This window comes from Oncorhynchus mykiss, chromosome 22, assembly GCF_013265735.2.
Source record: "Oncorhynchus mykiss isolate Arlee chromosome 22, USDA_OmykA_1.1, whole genome shotgun sequence".
NCBI classification, from domain to species: domain Eukaryota; kingdom Metazoa; phylum Chordata; class Actinopteri; order Salmoniformes; family Salmonidae; genus Oncorhynchus; species Oncorhynchus mykiss.
In genome coordinates, this window is record NC_048586.1 from 18,939,329 (window position 1) to 18,962,913 (window position 23,585).

Consider the following 23,585-nt stretch of genomic DNA (forward strand, 5'->3'; position numbering starts at 1 on the left):
GGATCTTAGAAGGATCCTTGTTGAACCCCTAATTTTTTGACAATAACAATAATTTGTTTACAAGCATGATAGCTGTACTTTTAGTTTATGGTTTACGCAGCTTGTTGGCCAAACAGCGTTTCGCAATGAGTTCAAAGTACTTGAATATATCAAAGCATTATTTACGACTTCACTACTGGTAAATTCCCACCTCCCACTTGGATACGAATGCAACATTATCCTGGGACTTGTAAATAAGTGAATGCCCAGTCAAATTAATTTTTGTGTGTAGGCTACATGATATAAATGTTGGCACATTACTCCACTATGCCATTTTGCTTTTGTTCAGTTCAGAACATTACAGCCCCTAAAAAGATGTGACAAGACAAAATGTTGAATGGTACACAATATGGCTTCAGACATGTTGTCACTTGAGACACATTTCAAGACGTATTCCATTCTAATGCGTCAAACTAAAAGACATGTTCATGTGTGAATGGTTGTGAGATGTTATGGCCAAATCTTGCAATTCGCATGTACACATTTCATGTCATGGCATATTCTCTTTTTTTGTTCTATCATTATACACATTTGGAACATAGAATGATGTCTAACACAATACTTGTCACTTTGGTATTTTCTTTTCATGCCAGAATTCATTGAAGTAGTGAAAAACTATGATGCCACCAAGAGGAAATGGCTACCTGCGGAGCTGGAGCTGAAGAGACACAAGGAGCTGATGGTGAAGTCAGACATAGCCCAGGCTGCCCTGGAGGTTAAACTGAAAAAATGTCGCAACCAGGTCAATGTGGAGATTAAGAAGAGCTATAAGCCCGAAGCAGACTTTCAGCACTTGGTATGGATCCCTTTAACTTTGTTAGGCTGTCCTATTGGAGCTCATGATTTAGACTTTGAGGTCAATAATTCATTATCATTAGGTCATTATCATGGTACGTGTCCGATTGTTATTAGCACCATCATCTCGAACTTCCCAACATGCTTCTCATAAACTGAAGCCACTTACAGTTTGTTGATCAATAAATGCATGGTTTATTTGGTTAATGTTGTACTTTCTGCAGTCTGTAAGATGATGGGATAAACTTTTACCTTAAATGTCATACAGTACATTCGGAAAGGAATTCAGACCCCTTTACTTTTCCCACATTGTTAACTTACAGCCTTATTCTAAAATGTATTAAATCGTTTTTTTCCTCATCAATCAACACACAATATCCTATAATGACAAAGCAAATATCACATTTACATAAGGATTCAGACCCTTTACTCAGTACATTGTTGAAGCACATTTGTCAGTGATTACAGCACTGAGTCTTCTTGGGTATGATGCTACAAGCCTTGTACAAATGTATTTGGGGAGATTCTCTCATTCTTCTCTGCAGATCCTCTCAAGATCTGTCGCTGCACAGCTATTTTCACGTATCTTCAGAGATGTTTGATCGGGTTCAAGTCCGGCTCTGGCTATGTCCTGTTGGAAGGTGAACCTTCGCCCCAGTCTGAGGTCCTGAGTGTTCTGGAGCAGGTTTTCATCAAGGAACTCTCTGTACTTTGCCCCGTTCATCTTTCCCTCAATCCTGACCAGTCTCCAAGCCCCTGCCGCTGAAAAACATCCACACAGTATGATGCTGCCAGCACCATGCTTCACTGTAGGGATGGTGGCAGGTTTCCTCCAGACGTAACACTTGGCATTCAGGCCAGATAATCTTGTTTTCTAGGTCTGAAAGTCCTTTAGGTGACTTTTGGCAAACTCCAAGCGGGCTGTCATGTGCCTTTTACTGAGGAGTGGCTTCCATTTGGAAACTCTACCATAGAGGCCTGATTGGTGGAGTGCTGCAGAGATGTTTGTCCTTCTGGAAGGTTCTCCCATCTCCACAGAGGAACTCTGGAGCTCCATCAGAGTGACCATCGGGTTCTTGGTCACCTCCCTGACCAAGGCCCTTCTCCCCCAATTGCTCAGTTTGGCCGGGCGGCCAGCTCTAGGAAGAGTCTTGGTGCTTCCAAACATCTTCCATTTAAGAATGGAGGCCACTGTGTTCTTGGGGACCTTCAATGCTGCAGACATTTTTTGGTACCCTTTCCCAGATTTGTGCCTCGACACAATCCTGTCTTGGAGCTCTACAGATATTTCCTTTGACCTCGTGGCTTGGTTTTTGCTCTGACGTTGACTGTCAACTCTGGGACCTTATATAGACAGGTGTGTGCCTTTCCAAATCATGTCCAACCAATTGAATTTTCCACAGGTGGACTCCAATCAAGTTGTAGAAACATCTCAAGGATGAATAATGGAAACAGGATGCACCTAAGCTCAATTTCGAGTCTCATAGCAAAGGGTCAGAATACTTATGTAAATAAGGTATTTCTGTTTTTTATTATTCATAAATGTGCAAACATTTCTAAAAAACAGTTTTTGCTTTGTCATTATGGGGTATTGTGTGTAGATTGATGAGATTCTTTTCATTTTTTTTTTACCACTTTTAGAATAAGGCTGTAACTTAACGAAATTAGTAAAAAGTGAAGGGGTCTGAATATTTTCAGAATGCACTGTATATCCACACAGCAGCGACAATTGCAACTGATGTGTGATATACTGGTTCACGACAGGAAGTCCAATGCATGCCTGAATGATGAGCAGAGATCTATGCTGGCCAACTTCAACCACAGGGGAGCCAATGTCACCCAACACAAGAGCAAACAATAGGCATAGTATAGTCATATCCCAGTTCTTTTTAAAATGACCTCATACTTTATTAATTTGGGTTTTGTTTCTTGATATCTCATTCGATTATCTGTCATTGACGAGTCTTCATTCCCGTCTCACTCTGATATTAGTTATGATAGAACTGATGATGACACTTTATCACTGAAAATCCACATTTAAACCAAGATTAAATTATTTCATATGTACCCTTATATGACCGTGTAAAAGCTTGTGGCTTGTGGATGGTCCGTGTATCACTCTTTCACGTAGTGTTTCAATGTGTACAGGTCCTGGATGTCACAGTGGTAAACCACTTAAGTCGAGGGCAAGAGAAAAAAGGGTAAGTGTGGACCAGAGGAGGCTAGTGGCAGGAGCTATAGGAGGATGGGCTCATTGTAATGGCTGGAATGGATTTAAGGGAACGGAGTCAAATGTTGTTTCCATATGTTTGATGTGTTTTGTTACCAATCCATCCTCCCATCAGCGTCCTATGGTGTGGACCTCTTGAGGTTTAAGTTATGATTCATTTTGATAGATCTTTGACCCATGTTCTGCACTTTTGGGCATTCCAAGTTATCTTCCATGACACCGAATGCAGGTGCTCCCGCTGGAAAGACAGGAAGAGTAGGTGGTCGCTCAAAAGATCACCTTGGGGGAAGACGAGTGGAAAAGGTAAGCAGAGGCATAATGTGGATTTGACCCATACTTTTCATAAAAACAAGGCTGCAACATGGAGGTCTATGGATTGGTTAACTTTAATAATTAGAAAACAATTCAATGGGGTTTCAGTTTCAACCACATAAAAACGATTAACTGAATTGTTCAAGTTGAAAATCGATTCTTTGTCCTTTGTTTCAAAATTGATGCTTCTGGTTTTACACTAAATCTTTTACTAATAAACGATATCTTAACCGCCATCGATAAGAAACATTACTGTGCAGCCGTATTCATTGATCTGGCCAAGGCTTTCGACTCTGTCAATCACCACATCCTCATCGGCAGACTCGACAGCCTTGGTTTCTCAAATGATTGCCTCGCCTCGCCTTCACCAACTACTTCTCTGATAGAGTTCAGTGTGTCAAATCGGAGGGTCTGCTGTCCGGACCTCTGGCAGTCTCTATGGGGGTGCCACAGGGTTCAATTCTTGGACCGACTCTCTTCTCTGTATACATCAATGAGGTCGCTCTTGCTGCTGGTGAGTCTCTGATCCACCTTTACGCAGACGACACCATTCTGTATACTTCTGGCCCTTCTTTGGACACTGTGTTAACAACCCTCCAGGCAAGCTTCAATGCCATACAACTCTCCTTCCGTGGCCTCCAATTGCTCTTAAATACAAGTAAAACTAAATGCCATTTACAAAATAGCCTCCAATACCCTACTCAACAAATTGGATGCAGTCTATCACAGTGCAATCCGTTTTGTCATCAAAGCCCCATATACTACCCACCATTGCGACCTGTACGCTCTCGTTGGCTGGCCCTCGCTTCATACTCGTCGCCAAACCCACTGGCTCCATGTCATCTACAAGACCCTGCTAGGTAAAGTCCCCCATTATCTCAGCTCGCTGGTCACCATTGCATCTCCCACCTGTAGCACACGCTCCAGCAGGTATATCTCTCTAGTCACCCCCAAAACCAATTCTTTCTTTGGCCGCCTCTCCTTCCAGTTCTCTGCTGCCAATGACTGGAACAAACTACAAAAATCTCTGAAACTGGAAACACTTATCTCCCTCACTAGCTTTAACCTGTCTACGATACTGGTTCCCAATTGGGAATCAACCCTCCCACGTTCAGCTGAAACGGTGGCGCATGGAACGCAAAAATATTCTTAAAAATATTTAACCTCCACACATTAACAAGTCCAATAGCTCAAATGAAAGATAAACACCTTGTTCATCTAGCCAGCAAGTCAGATTTCTAAAATGTTTTACGGCGAAAACATAGCACATATATATGTAAAACCACCACCAAACACAGCTCATTTGAATAGCCAAAACATGCAATCAACAAACGCAGGATTAAAAAATAAATCGCTCACTAACCTTTTGAAAATCTTCATCAGATGACAGTAATATGACATGTTACACAGTACATATTTTTTTTTTCAATAATATGCCATTTATATCCATAAATGTCCATTTACAGTGAGTTCACGTTCAGAAATTACTCAAAAATGCCCGCAGGAAATCTATGTAGCGCGGCAAGATAACGTAAATAGACATCATAAACTTTGACTAAATATACATGTTCTACATATAGTTAGAAAGATACACTTCTTCTTTATGCAACCGCTTTGTTAGATTTATTTTTAACGTTACAGAAATCGCACACTATTCTATATGCTGAGACGGCGCTCAGTTCCAAGCTACATTTCTACGTAATGTTGGAGTCAACAGAAACACAGATTTAAGCATAAATATTCCCTTACCTTCGATGGTCTTCGTTCAGAATGTTCTGGAAGGCTTCATACTTACCCAATACATCGTTTGGTTTCAAGTCTTGCGTCTTTGTATTAGCTACTGCTAATAACATCAGCTGAAATGCACCCAAAACGTCCTCTGGTCCGGAAAAGTTGCGCATCAAAACTTCAAAATTACATATTATATGTCGACTAAACAGGTCAAACTAAGTGCAGAAGCAAGCTTTATGATGTTTTAGACACGCAAAACAAACTTCAATTCAATCGGCCATCGTCTGCCCTTCTCTTGAGTGCTGGAACAAAGGAATGGCTGGGACCAATTCGCGCCCATACGCACAGCCTATTCTCTCGTGGCACGCACTAATTTCACTCCCATAGGGTCAATTCTCGCGGGATTTGAACGATTCAAAGCTCTACTGAAAGAGGACATCTAGCGGAAGAGATATAACGTGTCCCCAGAATATAACTGGTTGGGAAGGGTGGGGGCCATGACGTCAAAGTTGCTCCAACTTTCATGGCCACAAAAACTAGTTTGGAAGAATGCCTGCCCTGTGAGTTCTGCTATACTTACAGACATAATTCCAACGGTTTTAGAATCTTTAGAGTGTTTTCTATCCAATAATAATTTTTATTTGCATATATTACCAATTTTTGACAGATTTTTTTTTCAGTTTACTAGGGGTACCCAATCTCTCCAAAGGGGGCGTATGTCTGCCATATCCTTAACAGGTTTTAAGCACCAACTGTCAGAGCAGCTCACAGATTACTGCACCTGTACATAGCCCACCTATAATTTAGCCCAAACAACTACCTCTTTCCCTACTGTATTTAATTTATTTATTTATTTTGCTCCTTTGCACCCCATTATTTTTATTTCTACTTTGCACATTCTCCCATTGCAAATCTACCATTCCAGTGTTTTACTTGCTATATTGTATTTACTTTGCCACCATGGCCTTTTTGCCTTTACCTCCCTTATCTCACCTCATTTGCTCACATCGTATTTAGACTTGTTTATACTGTATTATTGACTGTATGTTTGTTTTACTCCATGTGTAACTCTGTGTCGTTGTATGTGTCGAACTGCTTTGCTTTATCTTGGCCAGGTCGCAATTGTAAATGAGAACTTGTTCTCAACATGCCTACCTGGTTAAATAAAGGTTAAATAAAAAAAAATAAAAAAATAAAAAAAGTATTGGCCTTCACAATGCAAAAGCAGTCCAGTTTTCTGAATGTTATTTGAACCACCTGGAGTGGAACTAAGGCCTTTTTACCAGGGAGACAGTTACTTGGTTCAGCCAGTCTATCTTAAGCCCTTGGCACAAAAACATGAGTTTATTTTTAGTTCAAACATATAGATTCATTTGATCAGCCGGTCGTTAGGTCTTTGAAAATAAATCATTAGACATTGTGTGGGACAGAAATAACCTTACTGGATAATCAATTAACAGAGAACCCTTAATATACACCATGATTTGTCTAGTGTTACAGTTATCAAAACATTAATGCGGAATCATCTGATGTGTTCCTGGCCATTGTGTCCCTGTAGTTGGGCCTAGTGTGTTGTCACTTCCTGTTAGCTGGCATATTAATCAGGCCCTCTGCTCAGCGTCATCCTCTCAGTGCACAGAGCAGCACACCCGTCTGCTCAGGTGGAAATAGCACAGGACCATTCACATTGTGCGTCCCAATTGGCACCCTATTCCCTATATAGTTAACTACACTATATATACAAAAGTATGTGGACACCCCTTTAAATGAGTTGATTTGGCTATTTCAGCGACACCCATTGCTGACAGGTGTATAAAATAGAGGACACAGCCAACTTTAAACATCTGCTATCTGAGCAGCTAACCGATCGCTGCAGCTGTACATAGTCCATCGGTAAATAGCCCACCCTATTTACCTACCTAATCCCCATACTGTTTTTATTTATTTACTTTTCTGCTCTTTTGCACACCAGTATCTCTACCTGCACATGACCATCTGACCATTTATCACTCCAGTGTTAATCAGCTAAATTGTAATTATTCGCCTACCTCCTCATGCCTTTTGCACACAATGTATATAGACTCTTTTTTTCTTTCTTTTTTTTCTCTACTGTGTTATTGACTTGTTTATTGTTTACTCCATGTGTAACTCTGTGTTGTTGTCTGTTCACACTGCTATGCTTTATCTTGGCCAGGTCGCAGTTGTAAGTGAGAACTTGTTCTCAACTAGCCTACCTGGTTAAATAAAGGTGAAATAAATAAAAAATAAAATCTCCATAGCCAAACATTGGCCGTAGAATGGCCTTACTGAAGAGCTCAGTGACTTTCAACGTGTTACCGTCATAGGATGCCACCTTTCCAATAAGTCAGTGCCCCACTCAACTGTAAGTGCTGTTATTGTGAAGTGGAAACATCTAAGAGCAACAATGGCACAGTTGAGAAGTGGTAGGCCCCACAAGCTCACGGAACGGGACCGTCAAGCATGTAGCGCGTAAAAATCGTCTGTCCTCGGTTGCAACACTCACTACCAAGTTTCAAAATGCCTCCGAAAGGTCACTGGTTCGAATACCTGAGCCTTCGAGGTGCCCTTGAGCAAGGCAGTTAACCCTAATTTCCTCCAGGGGCGCCTTACTACTAAGGTTGACCATGTAAAACAACAATTTCACTGAACCTATCTGGTGTATGTGACAATAAAACCATTTTTTTCATTTTTTTTTACTACTTTTAGTGCAGGAAGGAATATGGTATCATCTGGGATGTAGCCTTTCTGACTGCCTTGTCACATTTTTTTCTCCTCCCACATGCACTGTAGAGATCACTTCACTCTGAGGGAGCAAAGACTACTCAGCACTGTGTGAGTTCATTCAATATGAGTAGGCCCACTCATTAATCTTGAAAATGGTAAGTGTTTCATACTTTTAATCAGGAAGTTGAGACTACGATTGTGAAAGCAACCGTCACAAACCCAGAGACTTTCCGGCAAGAGCATTTGGAAAGGACAATAAAGCCTACTTAACTCAATCCCTGTGGCTCAAGCTGTTTTTCCCCAATTCCCATGCAATAAAATTGTCAATGTTCTTGACTCCCAATGATGAAACAACTGATGACCCTGAAACCATCGTGGAGCTCGACACCATAGCAGAGATGGAAATGACCACCACCACAGAGCCCAGACTCAAACGGGTCTTCACTCCCACTTTGAGACACTACTTCCTGTCTAAAACTGTCTCATTGATACCATCTTCTCATGTTAAACTACAGTTGAAGTCGGAAGTTTACATACACCTTAGCCAAATACATTTAAACTCAGGTTTTCACAATTCCTGACATATAATCCTAGTAAAAATTCCCTGTCTTAGGTCAGTTAGGATCACCACTTCATTTTAAGAATGTGAAATGTTGATTTATTTCAGCTTTTATTTCTTTCATCACATACCCAGTGGGTCAGAAGTTTACATATTAGTATTTGGTAGCATTGCCTTTAAATTGTTTAACTTGGGTCAAATGTTTCGGGTAGCCTTCCACAAGCTTCCCACAATAAGTTGGGTGAATTTTGGCCCATTCCTCCTGACAGAGCTGGTGTAACTGAGTCAGGTTTGTAGGCCTCCTTGCTCGCACACACTTTTTCAGTTCTGCCAACAAATATTCTATAGGATTGAGGTCAGGGCTTTGTGATGGCCACTCTAATACTTTGACTTTGTTGTTTCTTAAGCCATTTTGCCACAACTTTGGAAGTATGCTTGTGGTCATTGTCCATTTGGAAGACCCATTTGCGACCAAGCTTTAACTACCTGACTGATGTCCTGAGACGTTGCTTCAATATATCCACATAATTTTCCCCTCATGATGCCATCTATTTTTCATGATGCCATCTATTTTTTTTAAGTGCACCAGTCCCTCAAGCAACAAAGCACCCCCACAACATGATGCTGCCAAACAGTTCTATTTTTGTTTCATCAGTCCAGAGGACATTCATCCAAAAAGTACGATCTTTGTCCCCATGTGTAGTTGTAAACCGTAGTCTGGCTTTTTTATGGCGGTTTTGGAGCAGTGGCATCTTCCTTGCTGAGCGGCCTTTCAGGTTATGTCGATATAGAGCTCGTTTTACTGTGGATATAGATACTTTTGTACCGGTTTCCTCCAGCATCTTTACAAGGTCCTTTGCTGTTGTTCTGGGTATGATTTGCACTTTTCGCACTAAAGTACGTTCATCTCTAGGAGACAGAATGCGTCTTCTTCCTGAGCGGTATGACGGCTGCGTGGTCCCATGGTGTTTATACTTGCGTACTATTGTTTGTACAGATGAACATGGTACATGCAGGCATTTGGAAATTGCTTCCAATAATTAACTAGACATGTGGAGGTCTACAATTTATTTTGATTTTCCCATGATGTCAAGCAGAGGCACTGATTTTGAAGGTCGACCTTGAAATACATCCACAGGTAACACCTCCAATTGACTCAAATGTTGTCAATTAGCCTATCAGAAGCTTCTAAAGCCATGACATAATTTTCTGGAATTTTCCAAGCTGTTTAAAGGCACAGTCAACTTAGTGCATGTAAACTTCTGACCCACTGAAATTGTGATACAGTGAATTATAAGTGAAATAATCTGTTTGTAAACAATTGTTGGAAAACATACTTGTGTCATGCACAAAGTAGATGTTCTAACCGACTTGTCAAAATTATAGTTTGTTAACAAGAAATTTGTGGAGTGGTTGAAAAACAAGTTTTAATGACTTCAACCTAAGTGTATGTAAACTTCCAACTTCAACTGTACCCAGCGACTCTTGAATAGAAATTGTTTGTACTATTTAGAATATGTATAGAACTTTTAACCGTCTGGGCTCTATTCAGTTGATTAGTCCAGAAACGTGTGAGCCATGTTGGAAGAGGATCCAGTTCGGATAGATGGCCATGAAGTCCAGGGACTGCTTTGTGGTAGCTCATCCCGAATGTAAACAGAAGTGCCTGAACTACTCTGTCTCTGCCTCATGTGGAGCTCATGGATCTGAAGTACCTCAACTCAATATTCCCAAAAGTTCCAACCTTGCTTTGTTCTGTTTGTTAAAAATAAGCATTTCTCATTCATTTGCAGGACACGTTAGAGAGCTTTGCCCCACCTACCCAGCTTAGGATCCCTCAGATAATTGTTCAGTGCGTGAATGAAATTGAGAAAAGAGGATTGGAGGAGCAATATTATTCTCAATCTGGAATAGTTTCTATTCAGACATTTATATTTGACTAGTTATCAGCATGTTTGACTTCCTCCTCCCTCTGTTGTTGCAGAAAGGCATTTAACGTGTTCCTGGGGGTGAGCGTATGGTGAAGCAGCATGCCCAGAGTGGATGACATACACATCATTTCCTGAGGAAACTGAAGGAGTCTCTCATCACCTTCAGGCTGCATAGAACCTTCATGGAGGCCTGTGGTATGTGATCACTTTTAATGACAGGGTTGGGGTCAATTCGGAATTACTGAATTTAATTCAATTCAAACAATGAATTTGAATTGGCTACACCTCACAGCAAGCATAATTTGAATTGCATTTGAATTGAAGGAAGCAGAATTGAATTCAAAGCTGTGAGATGTGAAACATGAAAGTTTCATTCAGCTGACAAAAGGATAGGCCACTTATTATTGCAAAGCGTACAACAAATAAAGACTATGATGATGTGTAGAATAAATATGCCTTTTGAATTTTGTTTCACAGTCATCAGGGAGTTGTCAAATATTACAACAATAACCATCTACTCTAAATGGGTCAGGTTAACGCATTCTCCAACACTTGGTACCTAAGGGTTTGCAAGGCGATTTTTTTGATGCTCATTAAAAATCCATCCATGAGCGTTACTGCCAAATGCACTGCATCAATCATTATATTCATGTAGATTACATAGCTCAGATACTTTAGTGCGGCTTCAAACCAGAGGCCAAATCACTGTAAATGTTTGAGTGCAACACTCAGAAATCCTGCTTTACACACTCAGGGTCGAGTCCTAACTTCCACTTAATTCAAATTCTCACTTCGTCTCCCAATGACATCAAAATGCATGACTATAAAGTGAAAATTCTACTGAAGTGGAAGTTATGCTTTGCCCAACACAATGAACAGTCACAGGGTAATTTCTTGGGGTGCGACCAATTCAAAAATGTAATTGTAATTAAAGGAACCCCCCCACCAGAGGAATTTGCCACCACTATTTTAACGTAATTTCCTGTCCTGGAGAGGAAATGCACGTTTAGGTTCCACCTTCAAATTCAGAATTGACCCTAACCCTGTTTAATGATAATCAATTACCCTATGGCTCTTTATAAACTTCCACTTAAGTAGAATTTTCACTTTAGCTTGAAAATTTGAGTTGAGTGGAAGTTAGGATTCCCTCTGAGTGTGTGAAGCAGGATTTCTGAGTGTTGCACGCAAAGTGATTTGGCCTATGGTTTGAAGCCACACTAAAGTATCTAAACTGTGTAATCTACATTAATATAATGATTGATGCAATGCATTTGGCAGTAATGCTCATGGATGGATTTTTAATGAGCATCTCAAAATCACCTCGCAAACCTTTAGGTATCAAGCTTTGGAGAATGTTTACACTTAACCTCATCCAATCAGGGCAGATGGTTATTTCCTTGTTGTAATATGACTCCCTGATGACTGTAAAACTCCCTGATGACTATAAAACAATCAACACTCAATATTTCTCCCAGCCCAGTTTGTCTACTTCCAGCATATTAATTTCAATCTTATATATGGTTTTGAGTGAAGAGTAAGTGGTAATTTGTGGCATGCTGGGAATGAGCCCATTTAAATCACTCTCTTGCTCTCTGCCTCAAAGCCGATTGACTTCAGGACATAACACCAACCCTTTTGTAAATTGCATTGAGATGTCTGAAGGAGCCCAGGGCATTTGCCATCCACAAAACGACTAATGCTACAAACTAACTAGAATGTATCTCTAGAGGCCTTCTGAGTCATAATGGAGTGAGTGAATCAACAAAGAGATAATTGCCAGAGGGAGTGTAGATTATTTTGAGGTATAACGTTATTGTATGTCTCTCAGCATTTTTCTCTGCTGTTCTTTGTCCTAAAGGGCCTCACTGATGGGTTGTGTATCGCTTACAGAGATTACAGATGATGACAACAGCGCAGCAATCATTTACCAGGCCATAGCAGATCTGCCAAAGCCTAACAGAGACACTGGTTTTCCTCATGCTGTATCTGCCGAGGTAACACCTAAGGGTGATGGGATACCTCCCTGTGTCTTTAGAGTGATTATTATTTTTTCTCCCCGAGAGGGTACCATTTCCTTAACTTACAGTTCCATAAATGACGAATCCCATAACTTGTCAGGAAATTGAGCAAAATTGGACCACTCAGATGCAGGTTATTGCAAGAGTAAACAGAAAGTTTATTTTCAATAAGAGGTTAATGTCTTCTTAATAAGTTTATTGCACACTGCCTTACTGCCCACTGTAGAGTCCTGCAGAGCCAGAACAGAACAATTTGTCCAGGATGTTTGGACCAACCATTTTGGGACATGGAATGGCAGAGCCCTTCCCCACAACCCTTATGAGAGAAACAAACACAAAGCCAAAAGGTGGGCACTGTCTTGTGTATAAATGTCATGCAATTGTGATCTTCACTATTTCACAGTGTTTCAGTATTTAAAAAAAAATAAAAAATCAAGTGTCACATTGAGTATTTCCATTGATCTGGTCCTTTCAGTGCTGTAACATTTCTGCAATGCTACCCATGTAGATGCATGCAGTATGTGTAATACCTCTGCATTTGTGAACCAGGTTACTGTCGATTTCATCATCTCTCTCAGATCACAGGCCGAATGCTGTCGTTCCCTGCTGAGAACTGGAAACGCCACCTCATGGTGTAGAACCAGGTTATATCAGTGATCGATGCCAATGTCAGCCACAGCATAGACAGAGGGCAAACAAACAACCTGTCACCAACACTCAGCTGCTGTGTGCTATTGAGAAACTCCAACGTCAATGACTACTCAACAGCCCTTGCCCAAATGTAACCAGGGTGATGTGTCAGTTTTAATGTACACGATGCTGGATTAGGACAAAAGCTGAATCCTCATGGTGCCTCCAACACGTATCTACCATCTCTTCAGATTGTCTGTTTAACCCGCCGACTTCCCCTGAGCTGTGTATATACCCTAAGACTCCTACCCATGGTTCCCTAAAGGGCAGAATGAAGAATGCCTTCAATACGTAAGACCACTTTTATTTAATTAAAATTGTTTTTGAAATCTTTTAACACTTGAAATTTGTCAAAATAGTTTTGCGGATAGCATATGACAATTTGCTACCTTTTCTCATTGTCCTTGTTAGAATTGGCTTTTTTGCAGTAGCAGGGCAAAGACTGACACGGTTAAAGTTATTTACATCCCTCAACTGATATCACTGTGGTTTCCTGACTTCTTTAAATTGGATTAGTTTTGTGTGGATAGTTCAGTGGAACGAAGAACGTTGGTATGTTCTTGGGAAAATAAAAGCACTTCACATTTGACTACATATCTTTGTGTAAAAATTTTAAATATTATATGAAATGTTAAGTATTGTCAAATGGAGTATGATAGGGCAGTGTACATTTGAGGAACTCTCAGCACTAATGCATGACAAACACAATTGGGTAGCTGTGATTGAATAAACTGCATTATGAAACATTTCTGCATGGTCGTGAGAATCAATGTTTTTTTTCTTAAACTTGGAACTGACGGTTGCAATTTTGTTATAAAAAAACACTTTTAGTAATTAAAAAAGGTACAAACTCAGTCTGAACCATTAGTGATTGATTAAAGCCAAAATCATTCCATTTCAAAATGAGTCACAGGAACAAAATTTTATTATGGTTAACTATATCCCATTATGATTGTCACAAATAACAAAGTACAGAATCGAAGGACAGAATTTCCAGGTCACCTGTTATGTTCAAATTTCAAGCAAACATTTCTTGATTGCTATTTAAAAGTGGAAAACGGCGATTGGTACATCCATTTTTGGACTTTTGCAGATTGCCCCTTTAATCAAAAGAAACATGAGACGGTCAACAATGTATTTCAGAGAAGAATGTCAGAATAACTCTTGCAATTAAAATGGTCACGTTTTAAATCAAAGCACTCGTGTTGAAATGCCCCCAAATTACCACTCATAATTAAACAGTTCGTAACCAATTCCTTTTATTTTGCAATCTTATAAAAGTCTGCAGCTGATTAGTTTACATTTTCAGGGCGCAATTTGAGTAACAAAAGGTTAGCACCACCACCTAAAATAAGTAATGCCAGCAACCCTATGCCAAAATATGATAATTATTTTATAATTCCCCTTACATGGTAGTGAATCCATCATACAGAGCTCATTATAGGGCTAGTGCAGAAATGTAACAGTTAAAATACATTTTATGAAACGTACGTTTCATAAAAGTGGTGGGATGACATTCAGACGTGTCGAAGTAATCAAACCAACCAACGCTCATCATCAGCCTCCCAAAGCATCTCAAATGATGGTAACGTCAGTTAATGCATAAAGGGGGGGGGGGGGGTACACAATATCAAATCTAGAACTTTCCAAACACCTAAATAAGTGTCATCTCCTTTTTATATATTTATCTTATGTACAATAACCCAGAGGCAGTGGCATTGATCTTCAAGCTAAAATCCTTCATTTGGTTTGACACTAAATGACCAGCGCACACAGAAAATTAACTACAATATAATTTGGTTTTTGAAGCTCCGGTTGAGGTCTTTGTATGGCAGAACAATTGAGTTGAGTATGATTACCTCGGCCGGGATAGTTACATTACAACCTGAAAAAAAATTGCAATATTAAAACATTGTCATGGTTACATGCTCCAAAAATCAACATGAATCCAATACCCTTTTCACACTATTGCCCTGAAATGCACTGTGCTGGCTCAGATATTTCCTTTTCAGCTAGTCCTTTCCAGCAACTATGGTGGAGGTGTAACCAGTCCAGCTCAACTTAATGTTATAAGTTTTATAGGCAACTTACCAAGAATGGTGATTGATGGTGTGAGTTCTCCATCTCTGAAGAGTGTTTCACTATCTATTTTGGCATAGGGGTCATTTGGATTGGGGTCACTGGGAGTTCCTTCAACTCTGGCCCACTTGCCGATAGTGCTGTCCCATCCCACTATACAGTTCAACACACAACTGTGATCCTAAAAGAACCATATGAAAATGGAATTAGGTCAGTGTTAATTATCAATCCTACTTTAAACAAGTGGACATAATAAAAACATGATCTGTGTGCTATGATCAAGAGAAGAACAGCCATTTCAGCATTTACTTTTTGACTGAGGAACTGGCCAATTTTTCACTTTTTTTTTGCCATAATGTTAAATTAAGGTAGGCCAATAGGAACTGCTTGCCTGTAGAGTAGCCCCATGGAGAATAATGGACTCCCTCACTCGCACCCCAGCCCCGATGGTCACACCTGTGCCTATGGAGACGTTGGGACCCAACTATAGAAAGAGATCTATTTAGATGTTTTATTAGGTATCATTTATTGTCTTTTTGTTGTTGTAGCATGTAGTGTCTTTGACTGTTGAGGAGTTGAATTGTATAGTATATACACCACCGTTCAAAAGTTGAAAGAAAAGCACATTCTGTCCATTAAAATAACATCAAATTGATCAGAAATACAGTGTAGACATTTTTAATGTTGTAAATTACTATTGTAGCTGAAAAAGGCAGATTTTAATGGAATATCTACATAGGCGTACAGAAGCCCATTGTCAGCAACCATCACTCCTGTGTTCCAATGGCACGTTGTGTTAGCTAATCCAAGTTTATCATTTAAAAAAAGCTAAATGATCATTAGAAAACCCTTTTGCAATTATGTTAGCACAGCTGAAAATTGTTGTTCTGATTAAAGAAGCAATACAACTGGCTTTCTTTAGACTAGTTGAGTATCTGGAGCATCAGCATTTGTGGGTTCGATTACAGGCTCAAAATGGCCAGAAACAAAGACCTTTCTTCTGAAACTCATCAGTCTATTCTTGTTCTGAGAAATGAAGGCTATTCCATGCGAGAAATTGCCAAGAAACTGAAGATCTCACTGTGTACTACTCCCTTCACTGAACAGCACAAACTGGCTCTAACCAGAATATAAAGAGTGGGAGGCCCTGGTGCACAACTGAGCAAGATGACAAGTATATTAAAGTGTCTAGTTTGAGAAACAGACATCTCACAAGTCCTCAACTGGCAGCTTCATTAAATAGTACCCGCAAAACACCAGTCTCAACGTCAACAGTGAAGAGGCGACTCCGGGATGCTGGCCTTCTAGGCAGAGTTGCAAAGAAAAATACATATCTCAGATTGGCCAATAAAAATAAAACATTAAGATGGGCAAAATAACAGACACTGGACAGAGGAAGATTGGAAAAAAGTGTTATGGACAGACGGATCTAAGTTTGAGGTGTTTGGATCACAAAGAACAACATTCGTAAGACGCAAATTTTTTTTTAATGATCTGTCAAGCATGGTGGATGCAATGTGATGGTCTGGGGGTGCTTTGATGGTGGTAAAGTGTGAGATTTGTACAGGGTAAAAGGGATCTTGAAGAAGGCTATCACTCCATTTTGCAACACCATGCCATACCCTGTGGACGGCACTTAATTGGAGCCTATTTCCTCCTACAACAGGAAAATCACCTAAAGCACAGCACTAAACTATGCAAGAACTATTTAGAGAAGAAGCAGTCAGCTGGTATTCTGTCTATAGTGGCCAGCACAGTCACTGGATCTCAACCCTATTGAGCTGTTGTGGGAGCAGCTTGACCGTATGGTACGTAAGAAGTGCCCATCAAGCCAATACAATTTGTGGGAGGTGCTTCAGGAAGCATGGGGTGAAATCTGTTCAGATTATCTCAACAAATTGACAACTAGAATGCCAAAGGTCTGCAAGGCTGTAATTGCTGCAAATGGAGGATTCTTTGACGAAAGCAAAGTTTGAAGGACACAATTATTATTTATTTAAATTAAAAATCAATATTTATAACCTTGTCAACGTCTTGACTATATTTCCTATTCATTTTGCAACTAATTTCATGTATGCTTTCAAAGAAAACAACATTTCTAAGTTCTCAAACTTTTGAATGGTATTGTATGTAGGTAAGTAGTAAGAGCAAGGATAAGCACTTACCACCGCAGTAGGGTCAATATTGGCTGTTGGGTGAATGTAAACATTTCCTGGAAAAAAAAATATTAAAAAAATGTTGGTATAAATACACTGTAAAGACAACCAAAAACATCAAAAAAGTAACAAAAGGCAAGTAATGTACTATAACCTACCACTTATTCTAGGCCCTCCTTCCTTGTTTGTAGCCAGTCTTTCAGGGTGGGTTTTATGGTACTGGTTGAGGTACAAGCGACTGGCGTATATTGCAGACCTGTCATTTTTGATTTACAAAAAGCAAATTGTAAAATGGGGAAATGTAAGATGACTAAAGTTAATAAACTCAGCAAAAAAAGAAGTCCCCTTTTCAGGACCCTGTCTTTCTAAGATAATTCATAAAAATCCAAATTACTTCACAGATCTTCATTGTAAAGGGTTTAAACACTGTTTCCCATGCTTGTTCAATGAACCATAGACAATTAATGAACATGCACTTGTGGAACGGTCGTTAAGACACTAACAGCTTACAGATGGTCTGCAATTAAGGTCACAGTTATGAAAACTTAGGACACTAAAAGAGGCCTTTCTACGGACTCTGAAAAACACAAAATAAAGATGCCAAGGGTCCCTGCTCATCTGCGTGAACGTGCCTTAGGCATGCTGCAAGCAGGCATGAGGACTGCAGATGTGGCCAGGGCAATAAATTGCAATGTCTGTACTGTGAGACGCTTAAGACAGCGCTATACACAATCAACAGATATTCTCATATCTGTTGATAGTGATTGCCACCAGACTGGAGGTACAGTGCCTTGCGAAAGCATTCGGCCCCCTTGAACTTTGCGACCTTTTGCCACATTTCAGGCTTCAAACATAAAGATATAAAACTGTATTTTTTTGTGAAGAATCAACAACAAGTGGGACACAATCATGAAGTGGAACGACATTTATTGGATATTTCAAACTTTTTTAACAAATCAAAAACTGAAAAATTGGGCGTGCAAAATTATTCAGCCCCTTTACTTTTAGTGCAGCAAACTCTCTCCAGAAGTTCAGTGAGGATCTCTGAATGATCCAATGTTGACCTAAATGACTAATGATGATAAATACAATCCACCTGTGTGTAATCAAGTCTCCGTATAAATGCACCTGCACTGTGATAGTCTCAGAGGTCCGTTAAAAGCGCAGAGAGCATCATGAAGAACAAGGAACACACCAGGCAGGTCCGAGATACTGTTGTGAAGAAGTTTAAAGCCGGATTTGGATACAAAAATATTTCCCAAGCTTTAAACATCCCAAGGAGCACTGTGCAAGCGATAATATTGAAATGGAAGGAGTATCAGACCACTGCAAATCTACCAAGACCTGGCCGTCCCTCTAAACTTTCAGCTCATACAAGGAGAAGACTGATCAGAGATGCAGCCAAGAGGCCCATGATCACTCTGGATGAACTGCAGAGATTTACAGCTGAGGTGGGAGACTCTGTCCATAGGACAACAATCAGTCGTATATTGCACAAATCTGGCCTTTATGGAAGAGTGGCAAGAAGAAAGCCATTTCTTAAAGATATCCATAAAAAGTGTTGGTTAAAGTTTGCCACAAGCCACCTGGGAGACACACCAAACATGTGGAAGAAGGTGCTCTGGTCAGATGAAACCAAAATTGAACTTTTTGGCAACAATGCAAAACGTTATGTTTGGCGTAAAAGCAACACACCATCCCCACTGTCAAACATGGTGGTGGCAGCATCATGGTTTGGGCCTGCTTTTCTTCAGCAGGGACAGGGAAGATGGTTAAAATTGATGGGAAGATGGATGGAGCCAAATACAGGACCATTCTGGAAGAAAACCTGATGGAGTCTGCAAAAGACCTGAGACTGGGACGGAGATTTGTCTTCCAACAAGACAATGATCCAAAACATAAAGCAAAATCTACAATGGAATGGTTCAAAAATAAACATATCCAGGTGTTAGAATGGCCAAGTCAAAGTCCAGACCTGAATCCAATCGAGAATCTGTGGAAAGAACTGAAAACTGCTGTTCACAAATGCTCTCCATCCAACCTCACTGAGCTCGAGCTGTTTTGCAAGGAGGAATGGGAAAAATGTCAGTCTCTCGATGTGCAAAACTGATAGAGACATACCCCAAGCGACTTACAGCTGTAATCGCAGCAAAAGGTGGCGCTACAAAGTATTACTTAAGGGGGCTGAATAATTTTGCACGCCCAATTTTTCAGTTTTTGATTTGTTAAAAAAGTTTGAAATATCCAATAAATGTCGTTCCACTTCATGATTGTGTCCCACTTGTTGTTGATTCTTCACAAAAAAATACAGTTTTATATCTTTATGTTTGAAGCCTGAAATGTGGCAAAAGGTCGCAAAGTTCAAGGGGGCCGAATACTTTCGCAAGGCACTGTACAAGGACAAAAGACACATTATGTACGGTTGTATTGTATTGATGCCATTTGGTGAACACTGTATAGTTCTGTAGCCACTGACAAAGTCACTGCCTTCTGGTTTTTAGCTCTTGCAAGCCTCTCGGGCTGGCGTTTACAGAACATTTGGCGATTTCTGATTAAGATAAGGGCCTGCTCATAGAAGGCCAGTTAGACATTTTCCTGTGCTTGTTGCAACTCCTAATAAAAAAATATATCCGGCTTATTACCTTTACCTATGACTGGTCTCCTTTTTGTTCACCTGTAAATTCCTATTACACAGATTCAGAAGATGGTTGAGTATCCTACACCAAAATCTTCAGGTCCCACTGACCACACAAGTTATTCACAGATTGAGACGACCTACTCACCCTGCAGATTTGATTTGACTCCAGATGGCAGGTGTTTTGTAGACATAGAGCTTGCCCTGCCCAGCCAGGGCTGTGAAGATGTCTTGTTCTAACCGAATGGCCTCAGCCCGATGCCAGCCATTGCCATTGGTCTGCTCGTCTCTGTGAGGAAGATACCAATCTATGAGACCATGCTCTTAACATTTATCTCTGGGCGCGTTTGTTTTGCATCATCCGGTAGCCACATTTTAGACCATTCAATTGGTTTTAAAGTGATAACTCCACCCAGAGCACCAGGCGATACAAAACAAGCGTGATAAATAATTCTCTAGTACAGTGTTTTCGAAATGTTAGCTCACAACCACTTCCGATTGGATTGTGACCTAAAGGCTAGCTTGAAGGTCACAAGAAAGTTTGAAAGACTTTAGATGGGTCATTAACAGCACCAAAGTCACCAAGAAGAGTTGTCAAAAAGAGTAACTGATTCACCAAGTGCCCAAGGATACAGTGGGGATTGTTAAAAGTTGATAAAGCACGGTAGTATTAAAATGGATTGTGAAAGCAAAAGTAATTTGACAAAAGAGGGATCAGAGGCAACATGGTTGACTTGAGTAATGGAACACATACTCAAGGAAGTCCAAAAATATTCTTATATCAAGGTCAATGTCACAACAGTCCCTTTGAATGGGTCCAAATTTGATACTTAAATATCTGATTGTGCGATTTACTACTAACAAATTGTATAAATGTGTATGCCAACTCCTTCAATCTTGACAAATGATGATGATGTGCACATCAAAAGATGAGTGAGTGTGTGAAAATAAACCTTCCAAAACACACCTTTGAGAGTGATTTATCACCCCATGTGCTAGTATTGTGACTCAATGAAGAGATACGCTTTTTAGATAGATATTTTTGTGTGACATATTTGACTAATGCGTATCTCTACTCTAAAACCACACTGTGCAGTGGCCTAGTTGTACCGACTTACCCCTCGTATGGATATCTGGTGATGGGGACGGGAAACAGAATGATGGCAGGAAAGGGAAAAGGGAAAAAGACAAATGAGGAGAAACAACGATAGGAAATTATCAAATTTGCATGCACCACTCCCATGCATAGAGATCCTAGGATCTCCCACGATAGGGTCCCTGGGGGATCCCTCCCACTCACAACAGCATGTCCTGCTGGTTCTTCTGGAAGACTGCCCCAATGTGTTGGAAGATCTCCGGGGTAAACAGGTAGATTCCACAGTTGATGATGTCACTCACAAAAGTGCTAGGCTTCTCCACATAATGTAAAACCTGAAATAAGAGCGAGAGAAAAACTTTCTGGGTCAAGTAATAATTGTAAATATAGAAGCGTGACTAAAATGTGCTGCATCACCTCATTCGTTTGCTGGTTTTCCACAATACAGCCATAGTTCATGGACTGCTTTCTGTTTGCCTGCAAAATAAAGAAAAATAAAACAAGTGAGAAACAAATAATGATATCCCATTGTCTCCATCAAGCATATTCCCAACTTTTCCCTGTATTGTTGAAGGCCTAAAGCCATAGAAATCATGGATGTCTCCTCACAGTTGTCCCCAGGATGACGAAACTGCTAGACTCTCCGTGTTCCTTCTGGAAGTTGAGCATCTCTGGTAGAGGAAACTCGGAGCACACGTCAGCATTCATAATGAAGAACGCCTCAGGGCCACCAGATAGAATCTGATCTCTGAAATGGTAGATGCCGCCTCCAGTGCCCAAAGCAGCATACTCCTGCAAATACCTACATATTTTCAACAAGTTCATCAATTAGACTACTGTCCATCCATGTGTTCTAGGCTTTGTCTTATTATGACAACGTTGACACAAAATTACTATGATCCTCTCCTTTACCTGATTGAGATTTTGAATTCCTGCTGTGCGCTAGACATGAATCTGGTAAGTTCTTCATTTGGCTGGTAAAAGCCAATTAGCAAAATCTCCTTCATATTTGGCACCTATGGGAAAAATGCAAACCATGTTTCTTTCTACCAATGATGAAGAGAGGGACATTTATTATTTTTGTCAGTGCTAACCTACCTTGGCACATTCTTCAACGTGATGCTGAAGCATGGGCACACCAGCCACTGGAAACAAGGGTTTCGGGACCTCAAAGGACAATGGTCGAAACCGTGTACCTGTATGACAAGTAGGGCAAAAGTCACCTGCTCAGTTGATCATAATTACATTTTGATGACCTGTCTATCCTCAATCAGCACGCCAGTTCTTTCTGGAAATAATTAGATACCTTGGGAAAAGTAAAGAAGCTATACTATCCTAGATTCTATTCTATGGAGTTGAAAGCACCCCTATTCTATTATTTTCTGTTCTATTTTGGTCTAGTGTTGAAAGCACCAAACTTGTGCAATGTGACAATTCAAGTGTCTATGCAAGGCTATCTTGACAGCTAGCTGTCAGCCCTTTTCGACAACGCTCATCGGAAAAATTATTTGATATGGCAAGCTGCACCTGAGGGTTTCCATGATCACGCCACGTCATTCATTAACCTACAACTAGGGTGTATTCATTATGCAGATTATCTTGCAAAACGTTTTGCTCCAAACGCTCTTCAACGTGACGGAGAAGCGGTTTTCTTAAACGTACATTGTCGTTCATTTTAATTGTATGGTTTCCACGCGTTGCCATTCAAATCTGTAATAGTCTGCGAAGTGTTTGGCACAAGCACCTATCGATTCGGCTATGCGGTGAAGTCCGCTTATTTTTTATGAAGAGAGACACGACTTCACTTCAACTTCCGTTTATGAACCAAACGGAACTCAACAGCGTTTGGAATAAACGGTTTCTGTTGCAAAAAGTTTTGTAACAGAATTGTCGTAACGAATGCACCCCTAAACTAGCCCTTCAGAGCCAGGCTAGCTAACAGCTAGCTAGATATGTGGCTCTAGATAGCAGAACTGGAGGAATTAACATGTATGAATTTAGTAATTTACTTAACACTCACCTTTCTGTGGGCCTCCAATGAGAATCACAGATTTCAGCATCTTGAATTTGTTGTAGCTAACGTTAGCTGTCTACTAGTAATCTGGATCAAATCCTGACTTTGTCTTCTTCCTGTTTGTTTGTTTTTGCTTAATACGTCATCACGTAAAACGGAGGATTGTGGGAAGTGGTGTTTTCTATACCTTTGTATATCAGAGGCATGTCAAATAATGAGTGGATGAATGCCGTGATGTTATATTCTGCTAGTTGTGACATGAATTATATTTGATTGTAAAACTTTAATGGGGGTATTACATGAATGTATCCTGCTCATCACATTCTCTTCTTCCCACTACTAGGATTCCTTTATGTCTCTCCAAAGTCAGTTCAAACCGGGTCAAACACCTGCTTCACACGGATACCTGTTGTTTCACATCATATTTATGCATGAAAACTGCCTAAGGTCAAAGAAGATCATGAACTTCAATAAAAGAGAACTATACATAAACAGATACAATAACAGAGGAGTTTACTTTCTTATTTGCTCATTAAAATGTTACCTGCAGTAAAA

General features: G+C 40.2%; 1 protein-coding gene and 1 pseudogene across 3 annotated transcripts; one reads left to right on the forward strand and one right to left on the reverse strand.

Moving 5' to 3' along the window:
• The first annotated feature begins 625 nt into the window (after positions 1-625).
• On the forward strand, positions 626-12,340 carry LOC110502061 (annotated as a pseudogene).
• Positions 12,341-14,295: 1,955 nt separating this feature from the next.
• Positions 14,296-23,180, reverse strand: LOC110501540 (mannose-1-phosphate guanyltransferase alpha-A). 3 transcript variants are annotated; one of them, XM_021579187.2, is made up of 13 exons: positions 23,037-23,180; positions 22,115-22,212; positions 21,929-22,032; positions 21,626-21,818; positions 21,434-21,493; positions 21,221-21,351; positions 21,039-21,053; positions 20,069-20,209; positions 17,444-17,541; positions 17,295-17,341; positions 15,521-15,613; positions 15,142-15,310; positions 14,296-14,935 (listed from the first exon to the last, which is right to left on the reverse strand). In XM_021579187.2, exons 1-13 carry the CDS (start codon positions 23,074-23,076, stop codon positions 14,835-14,837), a joined length of 1,290 nt encoding a protein of 429 aa, XP_021434862.1. In that variant the 5' UTR covers positions 23,077-23,180; the 3' UTR covers positions 14,296-14,834. The 3 variants fall into 3 exon arrangements, with proteins under 3 accessions (XP_021434862.1, XP_036814816.1, XP_021434865.1); XM_036958921.1 differs by lacking the exon at positions 23,037-23,180 and adding an exon at positions 22,323-22,529; XM_021579190.2 differs by lacking the exon at positions 21,039-21,053.
• Positions 23,181-23,585: the final 405 nt, after the last annotated feature.